This window comes from Gossypium hirsutum, chromosome D12 (genome assembly GCF_007990345.1).
Source record: "Gossypium hirsutum isolate 1008001.06 chromosome D12, Gossypium_hirsutum_v2.1, whole genome shotgun sequence".
Classification (NCBI taxonomy): domain Eukaryota; kingdom Viridiplantae; phylum Streptophyta; class Magnoliopsida; order Malvales; family Malvaceae; genus Gossypium; species Gossypium hirsutum.
The window spans coordinates 29,427,034-29,448,348 of NC_053448.1; the positions used below are offsets into that span (position 1 = coordinate 29,427,034).

Sequence of the window (21,315 nt, forward strand, 5' to 3'; positions counted from 1 at the left end):
CCTTATCTACTTCAAAAACTAAGGCAATGAAATAAACATGAAAAATAAACTTATATACTCCTACCAAAACATCATCGATCTCTCTTTCAGGGTATGCCAAAGATCAATCCACCAACTGAAGTGTCATAGTAGTGGGTCTTACTTCACCTATTCCCAACAGCTTGAAAATAGGTTTGGGCATCAAGTTGATGCTCACTCCTAAGTTGCACCAAGTTTTACCACAATACAGTTCTCCAATGTTATAGGGTATGGTAAAACTTCTAGGGTCTATCAGTTTTAAAAGTAGCTTATTCTATAAGAACGCACTACACTCCTTCGTTAAAGTGACAGTCTCATACTCATTGAATCTTTTCTTCTTTGACAGAATGTCATTCATGAACTTCACACAATTGGGCATTTGCTCTAAAGCCTCTACCAACGGGATGTTGATGTGCAGTTGCTTTAGAACATCCAAAAATTTCTTTAATTGCACATCCTATTTTTGCTTATTTGGTTGGAACTTTTAAGGATACGAAGGTGTTGGGACTTTGGGTTGAATCAGACAACTTTTTAGAGGAGATAAATCTGTATCCAAAAAAGATGTTAGCTTTTCAGAATTTACTGGGTTAGATTTTCACCTCATCAGACTTTATAAGTTTTAGCTCTGCTGGTTTAGGAATTTCAACTGTTGGTAGACTTTACTCATTCTCAAGGGGTTCATCTTCAATCACAATCGTCTTGGGCTCCAAAGTCTTGCCACTTCGTAAAGCTACTACCTTGCAATGTTCCTTACCCAAATTTCATAGATTTTCTGTATCGCTTGGTAAGGTTCCTTATGGTCAATTACAAAACTCTGTATCTAATTGACCCATTTGGTTCACCAAATTCTTCAATGTTATTGTTTGGCTTTGGATTAAGGCATCATTCTTCACCATGTACACCTTCAACAAGTTCTCCAAACTGTTAGAGGACTCAACTTAAGGTGGTTTTAGAGCTTATTTATTGAACACTTGGGATTGGTTAGGTTTATGTTGCAAGTAAGTGTTGTTCAGTCTATATCCTTGGTTGCTCCAAGAAAAGTTTGGATGGTTGCACTATCAAAGATCGTAAAAGTTGCACCATTTATAGAAGCATCTTCCATCAATCTTGTGTGTACGTTGAAACCGTTATAAACATCTCCAATTGGATGCAATGTGGAATCCCATGATGAGGACACTTACAAAGTAATTCCTTGAATCTTTCACATGCCTCGTACAAGGATTCATCATCTAATAGTGAAAAAGTGGTTATCTCATTTCGTGACTTAGCATTTTGCCTTGGTGGAAAATACTTAACCAAAAATCTTTCTGCTAATTCTTGTCATGTAGATATTGAACTTGTGGGCAACGAACTAAGCCATGCCCATGGTCGATCTCGCAATGAATATGGAAACAACTTCAACATCAATACATCTTCAGTCACACTAACTATCTTAAAAGAATTGCTCACCTCCATGAATAACCGAAAGTGAAGGTGTGGATCTTATGTGGGAATTCCACTAAACTGGACCGCCGTTTAGAGCATTTGAAACATCACTAGTTTCAATTTAAATTGGGGTGCATCAATTTCCAATCTCTTGATTCCCAGATTTAACTCGTTGAAAAGGGACACTGTATACTATCTTATGGCACGATCCCTATCATTAATAATAAGGATTGGATTGTGCACATGGTTGGATCCATTACCTTGTCCATCATTCTGATTTCCAAGGTCCATCTTGACTTGTTTTTGAACTTATCTTTCGCGTCTTCTCTGTCTAAATGCTCGCTCAATTTCAGGGTCTACGGGTAATAAATCAATGATTCAATATATGCTCATAAATACCTAAAAAATAAATCACAAAAAATGAAAAATAAAGAATAAATTAGTAAATTTAAGAGTTAGATAAAAATAAAAACCAAACTGTAAAGAATAATTTTACAAAAATGATTAAGGAAACAGTCTCTGACAACGGCGACAAAAACTTGTAACGCTTAGGTTTATGCAAGTGTGCACAGTCGTTATCAAGTAAAAGAGTTATCATCTCCACAGGGACTGTGTATGTTAATCAAGTGATTGTAAAATTACAGTTAACAATTTGGTAATAAAAACACAACATTTTGAGTGATTATGTTTAAGCTAAATTAAATTATTTAAATGCAATATGATCCCTAATACAATTTAATCTAAATTCAAAGTATGAAATGAAATTTATGAGATGAGTTTAGCAGCAAAAAGACAAAATTAAACAAATAATAACATAAATATGTTAGGATAATTACACTATTCAACTTAGTTTAATTTTTTCATGCTTAATAGTGTTCGAAAAACATTCTATGGCAACTCTATCTTTCATGAGTTTGGAAACCAAATTAAGTTCTTTTAGAATCTTTTACTTAGTGAAATATGCATTTTTCTGACCATATTAAACTAAGGGTTTCTTAGAATTCATGTCAACTAACAAGAACGGATCAGGTTTGAAACAATTTAATCACATAAATCTAAAAACTATGCAAGATAATAGAGCTCGTTAAAGCTATTATGAACCTTTAATTTAGTCGGATCAGGATCTAAATTAATCTTGCACTTTTCAATTATTGTGTCAATTAGTCGTCATTTGGTCAAGATCGCTCAGCTAATTCAAATGTATCCAATCAGTATGAATGAAATACATACTTGAATTTAATTGAAAACATGATCGATTGAGGCAAAAACACTATAAACATGATTTAACAAACTTCAATAAATAAATTCAATCATCCTAGCTCAACAAATTTAAGCAACCATTGTTGATGACAACACCATAAAACACATTGCAAACATGATTAAATCAAAATAACAAAGTAAAAGAAGAATAAACTATGTTCAAATCGGTAGTCTCGCGAACTCCGAGATGTTTTCCTCTGATCCTCGCGTTGCTCCTTTCCTAATGGCTCCTCAAGGTGGTCAGCTAAGAGACAACCTTATCATGGTTTTGCTGACTAAACTGCTAGGCATGGAAAGAAGTAAGAAAAAGAGAGAATGAGAAAATGAATGGATGAGTAATGAATGAAGGAATTATAGATGATTTTAGGGATTAAGGGATGAATTAAATGGTGAGAGGAGTGTGGTATTTATACTTGAAGTTGGTGGTTGAATTTACTAAAGATAAGGTCAAAGATCCCTTGGTTCTCTCCCATTAATGGCTGGCCATAACAAGTTGAAATTAAGGTGAGTTGGTTGCTTGATTTAAGCATGGAATCATACTAAATTTAGCCATGTGGTGGATGATTTCTTGAGCAATCTTCATATGCTGATTTTTTAATGATTTTCACAATGTAGGGACCTTAAAATAATTTTTCCAAAGCTAATTTTTGGGCAGCCACAGGCTTGTGCCGAATTTGGGCTTGACTCCCTCTTGTTGGATGGTTTCATGACCCAATAAATAACCAGACATGTCCACCATGTAACATCACTTTAACTGGGTCAAATTAACATTCTTATGACCCAATTTTGTATGATTTTGCCGTCCAAGTAGGGTGGATTTGTTCATGTCCACGCAATAATTGTACTAAGCTCCATATTATATCACCTCATTGTCCCACTGCATTATTAAAACATAGCACAGTAATAAATAACATGAAAATGATTTAATTTATGCACAAAATTCATATAATAAAGCACAAATTTTCATATTTCATAAATTCATGCCCATAATTGAGATTGAAGCAAAATTCACTAAATTCATTAACAACTGCTCGGGATTAATGTTATTTTTAAGTAAAAAAATTGATAAAATGACTAGAAAAACCCTATACAATTTAGAGTTTACAACTTCTAAGACTCAAAAGATCCAAACCCAATTGAAAAGGAAACAAACTCAAAAGTTCAATGTGCAATTCATCTCAAGAATGAATACGACTTAATAAAAGGGAAAATAAAGATTCAATCGTTAAAGAACCTAACAAATTTGAACACAACCCAACATTAGAGAGGCTTCTCTTTGGTCCAATAAGAAAGAACAAGAAGTAACAAAACCTAAAGAATCGAAATGACCCAATAACACATAAAAAAAAACTTAAACATCTTCTAAGTATGATCTAAGAAGTATTCGAACATGGTAAAATAAACCAAGACTTAATCAAATATAAAAGAAAGAAAAAAAAGTGTTCAAATCAATAAAGAGATAAACATGTGAAACAAACTTATTCAAATAAGAAACTATGAAAAAACAAGACTCAAACAATCAAACTAGAGAGAGGAAAAAGAAGTGGAAATTAAAACTAAAAGAGGAATAATTTAAAACTTACTTGAAAGACTCTTGGAAAGACTTAGACAAATCTTGGAGCAATTTTATTCAAATGAAAGGAAAATGAGAAAAGAATGAGAATTTCTCTCTTTTTATAAGGCTAAAAATTAACTAACTCTCCATATTAACCAATCAAGTTAGGAGACATGGCAAGTATGACAAATAATTGCCAATTAATTAAGCATATGACAATTTAACTAACTTACAACATTACATAACTTAGGATAAAGACAACATTGTCCAAATGTTTCAAAAAAATTGTTCAAAAAGCATAATGTGTCTTAAAATAACATAATCCAATAAATAACCGCCTCCAAATCAAGAAAGCCAAGATTATGAAATCTAAGCTTTATATCTTCAAGATTATTGAACGTCAACACATGTTAAGGATTGCAAAGCAAGTCCTAAGATTCTTGATTTTGGACCAAGATTTTCAAGAATCAAAATCTTAATTTTCTTGAATCAAGAAATCTTTAATTGAGTTTGTATGAAACCAAGATTTTGTTTCGTAATTTTCTTGAAACCAAGATTTTGAATCTTGATTTTCTTTTGCCTCAATCTCAACTCCTCCAAGCTTGTTAAGCCCGCTCATCATGATTTGTTACATGAAAAATTTTAACTTCACTCAAATCTGCCTTGATCTTGTACAAGTGATTGGACCTTTAGAAAGACTAAGTTCATCACTTCGTTAGATCGCCAAATGGGCTTACAAACAAGCTTTTGTGCTTATATCAAATTTAAACATCAAATGTTGACAACAAGATTTGAGACTTTTAGGATGCAAGATAATAAGACCTTGTCTAAGTTTTACGTAAAGTCATGAAATATCACAAACCAAACATTTTCTATTAGTTAAGAGTATTCCAATTCTAAGTTGGTCAGAAATGTGCTTAGATCTTTGTTTGAAAAAAACATAGTCAAGGCGACTACTATATAGGATAAAAAAAACATTGCAATAAGGATTGATGAACTCATTGGTTTGTTACAAACCTTTGAAATGAGCCATGAAGAGACCAAAAAGAGCAAAGGCAAAGTCAAAAAGAGCATAGCATTACAAGTGGCATCCCTATTGCAACTAAGGGTGAAACTACGATTGAAGATTTGCAGTAGTTGGACCTTCTCACCTAAATCTTCAATAAGGTATTTAAAAAGTTGAATAAGAAAAGTAGGAGGCTTGATGCAAATCGTAACTTTAGCAAGAATAAGGGAAAGGATATAATGATCAATAAATATTCACCCAGGGAGAAAAAAGAAATATATTGTCATGAGTGCTAAGGTTATGGTCATATTCAAGCTAAATGTGGAAGAAGAAGCCCCTCTATGTCACTTGGAGTGATTTTGTCTCCTCAAGTACAACTTATTAGGATTATGAGCATCTTAGTAACTATATGGTGTTCACATCCCAAGTTGTGTCAATAATTACAAATGGCTTAGACCACTCAAGTGATAATTATGATTAGTATACTTAAGATTTTATAGATTCCTATAAAACCATGTTAGATAAGTGGGATGAGGCTTGCAAGATATATGGGAAAATAATTGATGAGAATTCAATATTGAAAAAGAAGAATTAGAAATTTGGTAACCAAATTAAAGAAAAATTCTCTCTTGAATGCTAAGTCATTTAAATTTGAAGGAATTGTTCGTTGCACAGTCAATTATGAAAAAGTTAAGATTTACCAGTGATAAGCTAGATTAGATCCTTACAACAGGTAAAAGAGACCTTGGTAAAGGTGGGCTAGGTTATGTGGACAAAAGAGATAAAACAATGTAATTAATTATGTTTGTTAAAGCCAAAAGGGTTGTTGACTAAACTAAGTGTTCCAAAAGGCTTAAGATTATTCGAATTAATAATTCTAGCAAGAAGACTAATAAGATTGTGTATCACTAATATGGAACCCCAAGTCGTGTTAGATCAAGGTGTTTTAAGTTATTGAAGAACCTGAGAAGAAAGCATCCAATTGTATCTCCATTCGTAACTTGAGGTACAATCAATAGAAGGTAAAAGCAAAAACTTGTTTTAAGAAGGAAGGATTAGAAGTGTTTCATTGTTGTGTGTCAATCCTTCAAGGCCATTGGTCATGTATGGTATTTTGGTAGTAAGTGTTTCAAGCACACATAACTAGGAACACTAGTTGTCTCAAAGACTTCAAGGAAAACCATGAATGCAGGTGACCTTTGGTGATAGAAAAAAAAGGATCCTTAGAAAAGTTGTTATAAATGTTAAAGGCATGCCTCAAATCCAAGATGTTTTCTTAGTTGAAAGTTTGAAGGCCAACCTAATTAGTGACTCGCCGTCAAATGTAGTAGTTAATTCAGGTCATTTTCGCACTTAAGGCACTTGTTTTCTAGGCAATTTAGTATTTAATATTATTTTTTTAGTATTTAGGACTTAGAATTAAATATTAGTAAAATAAGTATTTTTTAACACATTTTATGAGCGTTGTGACTCATTAGGCCGACACGGGCCTTAGGTAGTACTAATATGTTTAATTGAATGGGTAGGATAGAGATTTATTGGCCCAATTAACATGGAAGCAAGGGACGAGTGATGCACAAGTTTCCTAAGTTTTTAGAGCACAAAACAAATGACACAAGACAGGATTTGCATGTCGTGTCGCACCCTAGATATGGTGTAGCGCGACACAGGTTGACTTCTTGCCCAAGTATGTCGAGGTTATTTTCGTCCATGCAATCAACTTTATTCGAAGACCTAGGACATGTCAAAGACCTAATTTGGGATGCCAACACTTCTATAAATAAGACATTAGGGTTTGATGTTAAAAAGTCGTTCTAGACGTATTAAAAAACCCTAGTAGTTTAGGAGTAGGATTAGATTAATCTTCTTTCGACTTTTCAATAACTTAGTTGTTTTGCCTCTTGGAATTAGTTTTGATCCAAAAGTTTATTTATATTATCAAACTATTTCAATTTATCTTTTTGTTACATTTGATTTATTTTTTTATTTCAATCAATTGATTTGCTACTTTGTTTCCCATTTGATATCAAATCCACGATTGTTCAAATCCCTTTTGTCTTCTGAATCAATCATGTTCTTTACATGATTTGTTCAATCGAGATAAAGATTATGAATAACATGAGTGGCTAAATCCCTTAAAGGAGATTAAAGAGTGGATGAGGATGTTAACAGTAAATTACAAAGTAAACAAGTGAAAGAAAATTAAATATATTTATTTATCTCTATCAAAATGTATACACGAATATAGTATTTATTTTTGTATAGTATAGCCAGATCATATATTTTTTTCCTACTCAGTTTATTTTTGTCCATGCTTTGAACTCTAATGCAGTAATATTTCCTAGTATAATCCCTTATGATTTTGTTATTTGTGCCAGTACGATTGAGATATTTCTCAAGCACTTTTTCTAAGGGCTATACTAGCCATACGACATCGTTTTAATAACCATGAATTTTACTAAGTATTTTCTTTTTAATTCGAACATCCTATACTTCTACAAATATAATTACCTATTCATATATACCTTTATCACTTGGTATATTTAATCTTTTTTTTCCTATTTATAGTTTAATAAACTGAACTAATTAGTCAAACATAAACAACTTAAATTACCCAATTTCAGTCTAAATTTACAATTTAAACAAACAACCTAGGTATATGCTCCTAATCAGTCACTTGTATTTCTACAAGTTCAAGCACATACAAAGCATGCAATTAAAAATTAAAAACTAAAAACGAAAGAGAAAAGTTGAAAAAGTTAAAAAAAATTTCCTCAGTTAGCCCCCACACTTTATTGGGCACATTGTCCCTAATGTGAAATTAAAATGTAAAGGAAAGAGGTTACCCGATTGGTGTGATATGTGCAACTCATTTGGTAGGACTACTCCTCCTTTCAATTTTAGCTCACAATGGTAGTGTCATAAAAAATTGTGGGGGTTCCTACAAAGAAAAATTAAAACATACAAATATATATATAGGAAATACTAACTCCTAACTAATTAAAACTAAATCAAAAATTAAAAATCATCCCAAATAAAAATAGAGTACAAAATCCCAAATATAAAAATAAAAATGTTGAGAATTAGTCAGACTTAGACTCTGACTCCTCCACCATCTGGGCCTTGCCCCTCTCGCGCCCTGCCGATGCTTTCGTACCTAGCCTTTCCGAAGTCTGGTTCGTGCTGTGCTGGCTCGGGTCGGGTCACAGATCATCACGCCCTTTATTGATGAGCAGTTTGTTCTAAATACACGCTCATAGTTTGATTGCACGATTGGCTTCTCCACCTCATCATCATCGTCATCATTGTCCTCATCATTGTCGCCTTTATTACCTGGCAGTGGGAACCTCTTAAACATATCCAGGAGTGGTGCTGTTGTAGGCCACCCATTCTATTCCACGAAAGAATAAAGCATAATCGCTCGATATGCGATGACATTAGAAGCATTATGAGTTGGCATCAAGCGGCTACAAATAAATTTCATCCATATCTTAGCCATCGGGGACATGATGGCCATGTTAAATTTTAATGGCACCTCGAAATTGGTTTGGCGAGTCCACTTGCCATGCCCCTCTGTCAAATAATTGATAATACCCTCCATATCAAAATCCTTAAACGTAAATAAGTATAAAGTCTCTAGGTGATCATGGGTATAATATGGTGCATCATAGTATCGACAAATCTCACGAGGTTTAATCAGCACTTCTTAGCCCCAGACAGTGACGCCAGTGATTGTCTCACCCTTTGCTTACGATTTTCCCTATATTTCAAGGAGGCATAAAACTTAGATGATAGAGTCAATCGCTAGTTCGGTCGAGGTCACACAAAAATTGTTCCAACGATAGGATCGTACCAAATTACATATCTCATCACAAGCATACATGGCAGGATAGAACCCACACTCCTGTATAAATGAACATTCACTCATCTGAAGGAAAAACCATTCGAATTTTGTGTTATGGAAGCGATTGGCATCGAGGTTGCTCGGTGCTTGAGTGGCACATTGTTGTTTTCGTGGTGCCATTTTTGAAATTACAGTAAAATAACAACAAACCCAAATAATAAAAGTGATAAAGGTCGAGTTTAGAGCACAAAACCTCAAGTAGTTGTCGACCAACTTTGGCTCTCGATCAATGTGGAATGTAAAAAAAAATAAAAGATGAAAATTGAAATGAAAAGAATAAAATAAAACTTACTTATGCGAATCGAAGGTTGGGAATGAAAAAAATCGAAGCTAGGTTGCAGGGACGACATGCAGCAGCTCAATGAGGGTGTTTTCTCTCTTTTGGTTGTTTTACATGTGTGTTTTTATGCCTAAAACCAGTGTATATAAATAGAACTATGACAGGATTTATGCCTGAAACAACTCTATTTTGGCTGAAAACACTGTCGTGTCGTGCCATAGCCTATGCATGACACGACACAACACACTAAAATTGCCTAGCTTAGCTTCGAAGCACTCATATCGCACCATAGCTTGTACGTGGCGTGACAAGACCCTCGTCATTAGATGGTGTGGCTTCAAAGTACCTGTGTCGCGTCATGACCTATGCATGGTGCTACACGATGTTACTCCTAGCCTTCCGGGATGTGTCGATGTCCTCTGGTCATTCATTTTTGTCGTCGTTTAGCTTCTCATTTTCTTGTTAAATCCAAAAACTTGAATTCTCCTAATTCTAACATGTAATTACATCCTAATTATCTCAAAATCTAACTAAAAACTAGAAAATGAAACTAATTTACAATATGTACACATTAATGAAAGTTCAATGGTTAATAATTTTGTCATGCTACCGGATGTGTTCGAAAATTCTCTAAACTTCACCATTGACTTCAATCCTCATTCAATACCATCTTGGCTCTTCCATTTACTCCAATCCTCATTCAATACCATCTTGGCTCTTCCATTTACTCCTTTTTCCATTGGATTCTTGCCATTTGTCTCGTTCTCTCGCCTTATAAGTACCTACACATGCATCATTCGAGAAATGCCTTCGATGAACGTCATTATAGATTAAATAAAATAAAACATAACATTATTCCCTAAGTAATCCCTCACTTTGGGAATTGTGGCCACATTTGAAAATTTTTATTTCATCATCAATTTTTATGATTAGCTCGTTTCGTTCGAGATCAGTTGTTGATTTAGAAGTGGTCAGAAATGGCGTACCCACCAAAATAGATATTTCTCGATCTTCCTCACAGTCGAGCACTACAAAATCAATGGGAATTATTTATCCGTAATTTGACCAATGTATCCTTGAGTTCACCTTTTAGGTGCACCACAAATCCATCGGTTAATTGTAGCATTATAAATGTGTTCTTTAACTCGATGAGTTCAAGTTTCTGATAAATTGATAGGGGCATTAAATTTATACTAGCCCCTAAATCACAAAAAGGCTTTGCTACAATATTAATCCCTTACCCCTAATAAAATCACAAAACTTCCAGGATAATTTATTTTTGGTGGTATCTTCATTATGCTATGAGTTGAAATTACCGAATTAGGTACCGAATTGGCTACCTCCTCGATCTACTTATGGTGTTTGGTTTCTTTCTCCTCTGTGAGTTCATCGACATCCTCTAAAATTTTCTCCTCTTCATGGATAGGATTGCTTGGTGACTTCAATTCCTTACCCGATAACAATGCAATCACCTTTACGTGCTCCTTCCATCTCTCTAAGGATTATTCTCTGTATTGCTAGGGAGACTATGGCCATTTTGTTTTTAAAACATCAACATTAATTGGCTCATTTAGTCACAAAGACTGTTCATTCAGGATTTGATTCATCCACACGTAACTTGGACTTGTCGAATGGTCGTATTCATTGTTTGCATCTCCCCATCTAGTCGATCGAATCGTTGACCACATGCAACATGGTCGTTACCCACGGTTTGTTATTGTAATGGAGGGTTTTGTTAGATTTGTGATTTATTCTCACCTCCTTAGTTGCCTCCCCACTTAAGGTTCGATTGATCCCTCCAACCAAGATTGTAGGTATTTGAATAGTGATATCGACCCCTATTATTTACGTAGCTCACCTCCTCCAGTTGGTTCTCATAATGTGGCTCCGCTCTCATTAGCTTTACGGGTACCTCTAAATGGTTAAGCTTTTCAAGGATTCGTTGGAATCGATCATCGTTATTCTCTTTCTTCACATATTTTACTGTTGGTGTCTTGGATTGGTACATGAATCTCTCATTAAGATACATGTACGAATTCATGGCCATATCCTCAATGGTTTTGTAGGCTCGTTTTTACGTATGGAACATGAGAGATCCTTCAAATGCTCAATCTATGTCACATCCCAAAATTCAAGTTAGTGAATCGAGAATGGTCACGTCAAAATTTTTTTAGATGATCTTTTACTCATTTGATAATAAATAAGTATCAATGATAGTGGTTGAGTAGTGGTGGAGTTTTCCTTGTTGACCTTTGTTCGAATCCCTTCCCTCACATTATTTTCTATGTGGTGAAATTTTGCCTCACACCTTAACAAAGGTTGCACCATGTTTTTAAAATAAATGTTGTAGAAATTATAACAAGTTAGTGAATAGTCAAGTGGTTAAGTGCTTAGTTAATTTCCTAAAGGTATTATGTTCAATTCCCTACATTCTCATGTTTTTATTTAATTTTGGCTCATAAAACTTTGGTCAAAGCTTCCATAACCGTCCACTCTTAGTTACCATGCAAAGAAAGATTATTTCCTCCTTTAGCTAGTCAACTTTCCCCCACAAACCCCATTTTCACTTCTCAAATTCCCTCTTGATCCATTTTTCATGCCATTGCCCCCAGAGCTTCCATTTTCTCCCATTTACCAAGCTTGAACCGTCCATCCACCTAAGTTAGCCACCATTCACTTTTTTCTCTCATTTTGGTGTCTCTTTTTTTTTGACTAATTCCTCCATTGCTCCTATCTTCTCTTCCATTTTCTTCTTCTTTAAGCCACCATTGCACCTCTTTTTCTCCAGTTCTATTCCACCTTCCACCACTATTAGTTAATCACACCACCGCCGCACCACTACCTCACCACCGCCAAACAACCGTAGGACCACCGTCGTACCACCGTAGGACCATCACTATGACCACCATTTTTCCTACTTTTTCTTTTCTCTTCTCAAAACTTGCCACTTCCACTTTAATCTCTATATTTTTAGTTTTGATGAATTCTTGCTGGAATTTTATTGCTTTTATCCTAAAAAGATCCTTTTTTATCAATTATTTCTTCGATTTATCCTTTCTCTCCTCTTGATCGATTGGTTCAGCAAAGATTTGGTTAAGGAATAACGTAAGTATGGGATGATATTGGGTACTAAATCATCACTTCTTCCTCATATTTTATTAATATCCGAATGTATTATTAGTGTTAGACATCATTTTTCTTCGATATTAACATCTCGTATATTGATCTTGTGTGAAAGGTTGATTGCTAACAACTTGGAACCCCTTTGACTTTTGGGAAGTGAATCACATCTCTAATTCTAGACGTATTAGCGTAAGTGTGGTATTGGAAATCAAGATTAATCCATTTTTTATTTAAAAGGATAACTTAAGTGACGATTTAATGATGGATTATTTGTTTTGTGTTTAGATCCGAGATGGATCTAACTAAATCTGGAAGTAGGCGTTAGAAGGAGTTTTTTGCATTGGAGTTGCTTAGATCAGGTGTGGGTTTTAACATTAAACAAAAATAAACCTATGTTTTATATTTTTAAAATAATTATTTAAATTATGTTTGATGAGGATACTTTATGTATCCATTAAGAGAGATAAAACCCATCGTTATGGACTATGTCAAGTAAGTGATTCAAAACCATTGATTTTGGTGATATGTATGATGTGTGATTTATTGATTATTAACGATATGAAAATCTCATTCTCATGTTATGTGATCTTATGGCATGTTTGATTTTCGCATGATTAGTAAAATGTGAAATTTGGTACCATTTGTACATATGTGATTTGCACATTAAGCGTTTATGTTATTTTAAGTGAAAAGTGATATAATGAGCATGTCTCACATGCCAAAATGAAAAATGATTTTTAAGTGAAAAAATGAATTTGGTCATATCACATGCATGGGGTGGGATATGTGAAAGGTGGAAGCATGTGACATTGCTCAGGATTTTGATTATGTGGCAGTATATCTGTGATTTTGGTGGCTTGCCCACGATATTGATTATTGGCAGTTTATCTGCAATTTTGGTGACATTGTTCACAATTTGGTGTGTTGAATGGACGAGTTCTAGGGAACTCGATTTTGGTGTGTAGTGGAGATGGGTAGGATTGTTTTCATAAAATCTATATCATTTTACGAAATGTGCATTGACATGATCATGCATAGTATAAGTGTGAAATATTGAGTTATATGAAATTGATATGATTATTATGATTATAATGATTATATAATGTATATGTTTATATGTATGTGACTGTGTTTATGTTAATCTCACACTGAGTTTTATAACTCACCTCCCTTTAGTTTTCTGATTTTACATATAACCCCGAGGTTAGGATTCGATGACGACATTTGGAGGAGTTTCTCAGAAGTCTTTTTAAATTAAAGTAATTAAATTTTATTTCGATATGTTGATATTTTGGGTTTGTAATAAGTTTGAGTATGGACTGTGGCATGAAACTTTATTTTGGGGAATTTTCATTCTAATTTGCATAAATTGCTTGCGTGACATTAAGTTTTAAAAACTACATAAATTAGTATTTGATAAGATTTCTCTTGAAACTCTATTTTTAAAATAGAATCTATCAATAACACATTTTTCCATTGTATTTTTGAAAAATGAGTTTTTAATAAAATTAGACTTAGTTTTCAAAATTATTAATGTTTCCAAATGAGTTTTCTAAATGCATTTGATTTATGAAGTTAATATGTTTATTATTTCCGAAATAATGACGAATAACCAAGGTCTCCAATTTTGAATAAAAATACAAATGATTTAGAAGTATGATTGAAAATTCGAAATAGTTTTGAATAAATGATTTAATGTTTACAATTGAGATATTATTTATTTCGATTCCTGAAATCTGTATAATTTTTATGAAATTAAAATAAACGTTTTATTTCATTTGTTTTAAATTGATAAGCCAATAGTTTTAAAACATTATTTTTCAAAATTCCTAAAGTTTATTTCGGCCAATTTTTTGTGGACAAATGGTTTTGAAATGGTATTGAAAATAAAGTTAAACATTCGATTTTACTAGTTTTGAACGAACTGCGCGAATGGTTTAAAATAAAATAAAATAAGTACATTTGAAATGAAGAATTTTTTTTTGGGTCATTCTGGTGGCCAATGTAGCTTTTTGAATTCGGCCATAACGACTGGGTCGAGTTTGGGGTGTTCCAATTTAAGCTAGACTTAATGTGTCTGTCAACACCGTTATAGAATATTTGGATTTGAAGCTACACATGCAGTCCATGGTGTGGGCACTTCTTTAGCATAGTCTTGAAACGTTCTCATGCCTCGTATAGGGACTCATCTTCGTATTGTTTAAAATTGGTGATTTCTCACCGAAGTTGAATGGTTCTACTTATTAGGAAAAAAATTTAAAGAAATTTTTTCGCTAGATCATTCCATGTGGTGATGGAACCCGACTCTAGTGAGTTTACCCAATCGACTACATTGTCACATATAAAAATGGGAAAATATTGTAAAATTATTGATAAATGGACCTCCATACAATTCTCTAAAACTCCTAAGAATTTATACTCTCTTGTAAGCCTTAAAATATTTTATGGTGTGTCTTAATTTTCTTATTTATGCATTTGACTAAGAATTTATACTCTCTTGTAAGCCTTAAAATATTTTATGGTGTGTCTTAATTTTCTTATTTATGCATTTGTAAGTTATGGTGATTGAATCTCTATAAATAGATTATATGTATAATTTGAATTATCCTTTTATTTTTGTCTACTCTTCTCTCTAACTTTTATTACGAATTCTCTTAATTTCATAATAATTCAGTGTACTCAACGGATACCTCGGAAAAACTAAAAATTTAATAATTATATAATAATAAATAATTTTTGCCGGACCCAAAAACTAAAAACAATAATGGAAAGATAAGGTTATTAATTATCACTTGGACATAGTAATCATGCTTTTTAATTTTATTTTTTATAATAAAAAAGGGGTAGGATCAGGAATTGTCTTTTATATATTACTGGTATTTACTATTTTCACCTTAAATTCAAATCCAGAAAATTATACTTTTATTTGGATGCAGGCATTTCTTGCGATCATGACTTGCGGCATGTATCAAAAATTTTTTTTAGAAATCATAATAAAATTTTAATTTTAAATAATTTATATCTTTATAACTATTAAAGGATTAAATTATTTTAAGAGATCAAAATACAGTTTTATCTTTATTAATTTAAAATTTTTAAAAAATTAAATAACCTAAATAGCAACTTTTTAGGGGGCTGGAACACTGCCTCTACAAATGCATAAAAAGAGACCAAGGCAAATCCAAAATTTAAGGGTATAACAAATATTATAGGGAATTCCAAGTTAATTACATGAATTAGTTGTGAGGAGTTTAAACTAAATATGTTAAAAAGGAAATATGTTGGCTCATAAGCTATTTAAATTTTGTATTTTCGAAATAATTTTGTTTTAATAGTCTAAAACTATGGAATATTTTAATGTTTAACTTAAATAACTCTTGAGTTTAATTAATATCGGAAAATTTTAATTTCAACTAAAACCATAGCTCAATTCATCAAATAAATAAATTTTATAAAACAAGTAAGACCAATTTAATTTTTATTTTAAATTGAAGTTAAACTTTAAAAGTAAAACTTAATTCTGAATATCAAAGTTGATATCGATCTCGAGCTTCTTACGTCTTTAACTAACTTAACCACACACCCTTCACTAGGATACATACCAATGCAAAGCAACACCAACATTTGTTGGCTATAATAGATTACTTCTTGTTAAGAACTTGGGACACTTTTTGGATGAAATTTAAAAAAATTATCTTTATTGTAGGAGACAACATCTTATTATAGTTATTTTAATAAAAATTGTAACTCATAATAATAAAAGGAATGGTTGAGTTGGATTTTAGAATAAAATTATGATTAATGTATTTTTTTTGTTTATTTAAAAAAATAATTTGATCTAAACAAAATTTCACTCATTCAATCTAAAAAAATTACAATAATCAATCAAAATAGATCTCAATCTACATATATAATTCTTTTTTTTAATTATACATATGATGTGTTGATAATAGATTCTAGTGAACTTCCTTCTAAAAAAAACACTTATTAACTACACCTCTAGGTATGGTTGTGTTTCGTAATGTCACTCAAAACCATCAATGATTAAATCTATAAAAATACTATATCCCACTAGCCTTACAATATAACCCCTCCCATCGACCCCAAGAACATGTGCATTCCATGGCCTTGCCATACCATCATCAATCTCCATTCACCCCCTATAAAAATCAAACCACTTCCATTATTTAAAATACCCTTGCCTTGATGCAAGGCTACTTTATTTCAACTTCTTTTTTTATTATAAAAAAAATCATAAGAAGACGGAAACTAAATAAATAAATAAAACGAAAGATCACCAATAATTGTATTCGGTCGATTAATATACTAAATTGAATATTTTATTTCATGTATATTGTAACTAAAAAAATTTAAGTATATTAAAAAAAAAGTAAATTACACCATTAGTCATTAATTTATGGGTAAGTTCTCGTTTTGGTTACTTAACTAAAAAAAGTTACAATTTGGTCACGAAACTATTTGAAAGTTTTTTATTTAAGTTATTAAATTATTCAAAAGTTTTTATTTAAGTCACTGGCCTATTAAGTCTTTTTAAAAAGAAAAGGTTCCACCAATGAGCTCCAAGTGATGATTCGACAATCAGTACAGTGAATCAATACTAATCAATGAGTATAAGAGCATACCTTAGGTCCAAGTCAATCTGACGGTTAATACATGAGATCGAAGAAAAAACTTGTCTGAACTGTGGTTTGTAGATTTTTTACGTTTAAAGTTGTTTAAAAAAACTAATTGTATAAAAGAAGGGGAAAGAGAGCTTTCAATTTATCCATATAGTGCAAAAAGAGAAAGTCATACAGTATCGATTTTATCAGCCCAATAACTTAAATAAAAATTTTGAATAGTTCAATGACCAAAATGTAATTTTTTTAATTAAAAATCTAAAATGAAAATTTACTTAGAATTTAGTGTCTAATGATGTAATTTACCCTTAAAAATAACTCTTCTATTAAAACAGACCTTGTATATTTATTTTTAATGACGTAATAACTAAGAACGGTAACCTTTTATTAAAATGAAAAAGAATATATAATTGTTTTAATGTTAAAGAGACGACCATCCGCGGAAACAAGGAGCCGTTTCCGCCCAAGACTTTGGAATCTAACCTCCGTCACCGCATTTCCCCTCATCCCAACAAACACTTCACCGCACTTTCCCCTATAAACCCACCTAAGGCTTGCAATGCGGACTAAGCTTTTTGTATGCAGCCAACTTCTCTTTTTATTTATATATAAATTCAATTCTAATAATATTCATATATTTATATATATTGGTGTATCATAAACTGAACGAGGAATATGTCAAGACTTTAACCATGGACTTTGAATATCCAATGTAAAACTTTTATAATCATTTATTCTGGCGATATTAATTAAGGTGAATAATTAGTGTGCGAATTCAGATTTAAATATTAAAAAAATTATAAATATGATGTAATCCCTAAACCAAGTTAACTCAACCCTCCTTACCCTTGAGTTTGATTTCAACCCTTTTTGTTGCCTTTAAAACCCTCCAAAGGCTTTCCCTTCCCACCCTTAATTTCCCTTCTCAGTTCTCCCTCTCTTCCCCTACACTGCCAGTTCCATTTCCCTTATATATATTATATGTATAATTTTCTTTTCTGTTTCTTGTAAACCAACGGTCAACCCTGGGAAACTTTTGGCATAAGGGAGGGAAGAGCAGTGATTGTTGGTGTTGTTGAGTCATGAGTTGCAACGGGTGCCGCGTCTTACGAAAAGGATGCAGCGAGTCATGTATTTTACGACCTTGTCTGCAATGGATCGACAGCCCTGAAGCGCAAGGCCATGCCACTATTTTCGTCGCCAAGTTCTTTGGCCGTGCGGGGCTCATGTCCTTCATCTCTGCCGTTCCAGAATCTCAACGTTCTGGTATATATCCGCGCTCAACTTTCCTTTTCTCTGTCATATATTTCTGAGTTTTGGTTTGATTTTTTTTGTATGAAACTTTCGATCAGCTTTGTTCCAATCACTGTTGTTCGAAGCTTGTGGTAGAACAGTGAATCCAGTGAACGGAGCTGTCGGACTTTTATGGACAGGGAACTGGCATGTTTGCCAAGCGGCAGTTGAAACTGTCTTACGAGAAGGAACTGTACGGGCGGTGCCTGAACTTATGGCTCCCTCACCAGCATCCGGTGAAAAATCGGAAGCTACTAAGATTGCGTGCATGTTGAAGTTGCAAGAAACAGAAACAAAATTTAATTCAACCTGTCGGTTTTCCACTTCAAGATCTAAGGTTTCACCTAAGCGCATAAAAGTTGAAGAATTCAGTAAATTTCAGCCGTCCGATCTAGATCTTTGCTTGACTCCAAGCTCCACAGGCAACCGGCTTCCGGATAACAGACGACCGGGGACTCCGTCATTGAACTCGGAGGAATCTGTTACGACGACGTGTTTTGAAAGGGGGTTTGCAGATCAACAACAACAAGGTGGAGAAACAGATAGAATTAAGTTATTAAACTTGTTTGTTTGAAGAGAAAATTATTTTAAAAAAGAGAAAAAGTCTGACTGTAATATTCTACTTCACTACCACGTTTTCTGATGTACTTCTGATGATGGGTTTTCTCGGAAAATAATTTTCCGGTGAGTTTTTGTAAATTACCGGCACTGGAATTCTCTCTCTTATTTTTTGCTTTACAGTATTGAAACTGTTAAAAGGAGGAGAAAAATGAAAGTTGGTCGGTAATCTTTAAAATCATCTTCTTTTTTACTACTTTGTATCTTTCTTCTTTATGTTTAATATTGAATGTATGAAATGAATAAATCAAAATTATTGAAACATTTCCCAATTCATGATGATGGGTACAGTTTTTTTTTTTTTAAATTATCCTGTGATGCATTTTAGAATTTAGTTTTGTTTGGCTTGGAAAGTGAAATTTAGATAAATCATCTAACAACTATGAATTTAAATGTTTGGAAAAAAGTTGCTAGGTGCTTTTATGGCATGCAAGAATTCTTAAAACATCATAATCCACATTCTAACTATGATATTACTGTATTTCTAACTAGAATCATGACCCATGTATTCAACCAACCAGGAGAATATGTAATTTGGAGTATTGTTTTTCTGCTTTGATTGTTTAATATAAGGATTAAGTATGGAAGTATACTGTGTCTATCCTAATACTTACTAGCTCTTATGAAAACTCAATCATGGTAATAAAAACTCTTAAGTAATAATGACCTCCATATCTTTTAGGTAATAGTATTGTGGACCAAAAAAACAATATTGCGGAAAAAAAATTCTTTTAGAGATATGATATAACTTAATTTTGAATTTCATTATAACTACCAAATCATAATAAATTTCCGTACAAATAATAATCGATAAATTCATATGAAGAGTTTAAGATAAATTTGAAGTAAATTTATCGAAAGACTTAATTAACTATTTAATTATTTTTTTAAAAATTTAATAATTTAATTTAGAAAATATCTCTTTAAAATTATGATTACTTATATAAATAATTCTAATCAAAATTAATTATTACAAACATTTAATTAAATAAATTAACTTTATATAAGAAAATAAAATAAGTAAATCTCAATAATAATAAAAACTTGTAACTCTTGAATTTTGAAATGTCAATAGGATATGGGAAAGTTTTTGCAAGGCAAATACGTGGCGATGAGTGTATGCCTTCATTTTCAATTGGAGAAAAAACTGTTAGAGCAGAAGCAACAAAAGGAAGGGAGAGTGCGACTGGCGTACCTAAGTTGTACCCTTAAGGGTCGTCCATTTATGATTTATCCCTCAAATACCAAATTTTCTTCCATGGTCATTGCATCGTGTCCCCCACTTTCTGAAGCTAGCGCGTCACATTCATTCTCCATCGTCCAAATTCCAATCATAAACATGGTGATGGTGTCATTCATCGAAATTTCTCGTCATAGTTATCCACAATTATTATACAAATATAATATTAAAAAAAGGGACTGGGAAATTTGGGAGGCGGTTGGGTTTGGGGGCCTTTCCGGCGCTAGACAGACAAAGGCTGATTGCTGCAGGCGGCATTTGGAGTGCTCAAAGAGGCGTAAGAATATACTTTTTGGAAGAGGTGTAGGGAAACCTTTGAAATCCCCAAGATTCACAAAGAAAGGGTTAAAATACGTAATAAGTTTATAATTTTTTGTAAATTTAAAATTTATTCTTTATATTTTTATTTTTAATAATTTAGTCTCATTTTAAAATTTAGGTTCAATTATTAATATTTTTAAATTTTTTTGTTAAATCTGTTAGTGTAATATTTTGAAATTAAAAAAAATATTCACTTAATAATCATATAACTAAAAAAAGGATGTATTGAATCTGAATATAATAAAATAATTTTAACAATGCTAACAGTTGCACATGAATTTTAAAATCTTAAAAGTAGAGGAACTAAATTTCTAAATATATATAAATTAAATTTTAAATTTACGAAGAGTATAGAGACTTATGACATATTTTAACTTTAATAATACCTTACCTTCTAGTTTATTTCTAAATTTATGTGATAAAAATCGTATATTTATGATTTAATCTATCTAGCTAAGATAAAACCCACAACACCCAACATTGCTCCATGGCTTGGAAGAATATATATATATAATTCTTAGAACTATTCATAATCTCTCATCCCATAAATAGAAAGATAAATGCACTTCAACGATCTCAAACCATGATTTCTTGCACTAGCAGCAATATCGATGCCAACCAAATTAAGACTC

The 21,315-nt window shown here is 32.4% G+C and overlaps 1 protein-coding gene and 2 non-coding genes across 3 annotated transcripts; all 3 read left to right on the forward strand.

Annotated features, from left to right (window-relative positions):
* Positions 1 to 1,177: 1,177 nt before the first annotated feature.
* Positions 1,178 to 1,283, forward strand: LOC121224873 (small nucleolar RNA R71). Its single transcript, XR_005922615.1, has one exon. It is a non-coding gene; the product is annotated as a small nucleolar RNA R71 (small nucleolar RNA).
* A 13,410-nt stretch (positions 1,284 to 14,693) lies between these two features.
* On the forward strand, positions 14,694 to 14,799 carry LOC121224717 (small nucleolar RNA R71). The gene has a single exon (XR_005922462.1). It is a non-coding gene; the product is annotated as a small nucleolar RNA R71 (small nucleolar RNA).
* Positions 14,800 to 18,045: 3,246 nt separating this feature from the next.
* Positions 18,046 to 19,398, forward strand: LOC107945363 (LOB domain-containing protein 38). The gene is made up of 2 exons (XM_016879337.2): positions 18,046 to 18,477; positions 18,564 to 19,398. Exons 1-2 carry the CDS (start codon positions 18,294 to 18,296, stop codon positions 19,076 to 19,078), a joined length of 699 nt encoding a protein of 232 aa, XP_016734826.1. The 5' UTR covers positions 18,046 to 18,293; the 3' UTR covers positions 19,079 to 19,398.
* Positions 19,399 to 21,315: the final 1,917 nt, after the last annotated feature.

What these genes read in the sequence shown, in the direction of transcription:
- LOC107945363 (XM_016879337.2), top strand. Translation starts at nt 18,294, where the DNA reads ATGAGTTGCAACGGGTGCCGCGTCTTACGAAAAGGATGCAGCGAGTCA. An exon ending in TCCAGAATCTCAACGTTCTG is followed by an intron (nt 18,478 to 18,563) that starts GTATATATCCGC and finishes ACTTTCGATCAG; the next exon opens with CTTTGTTCCAATCACTGTTG.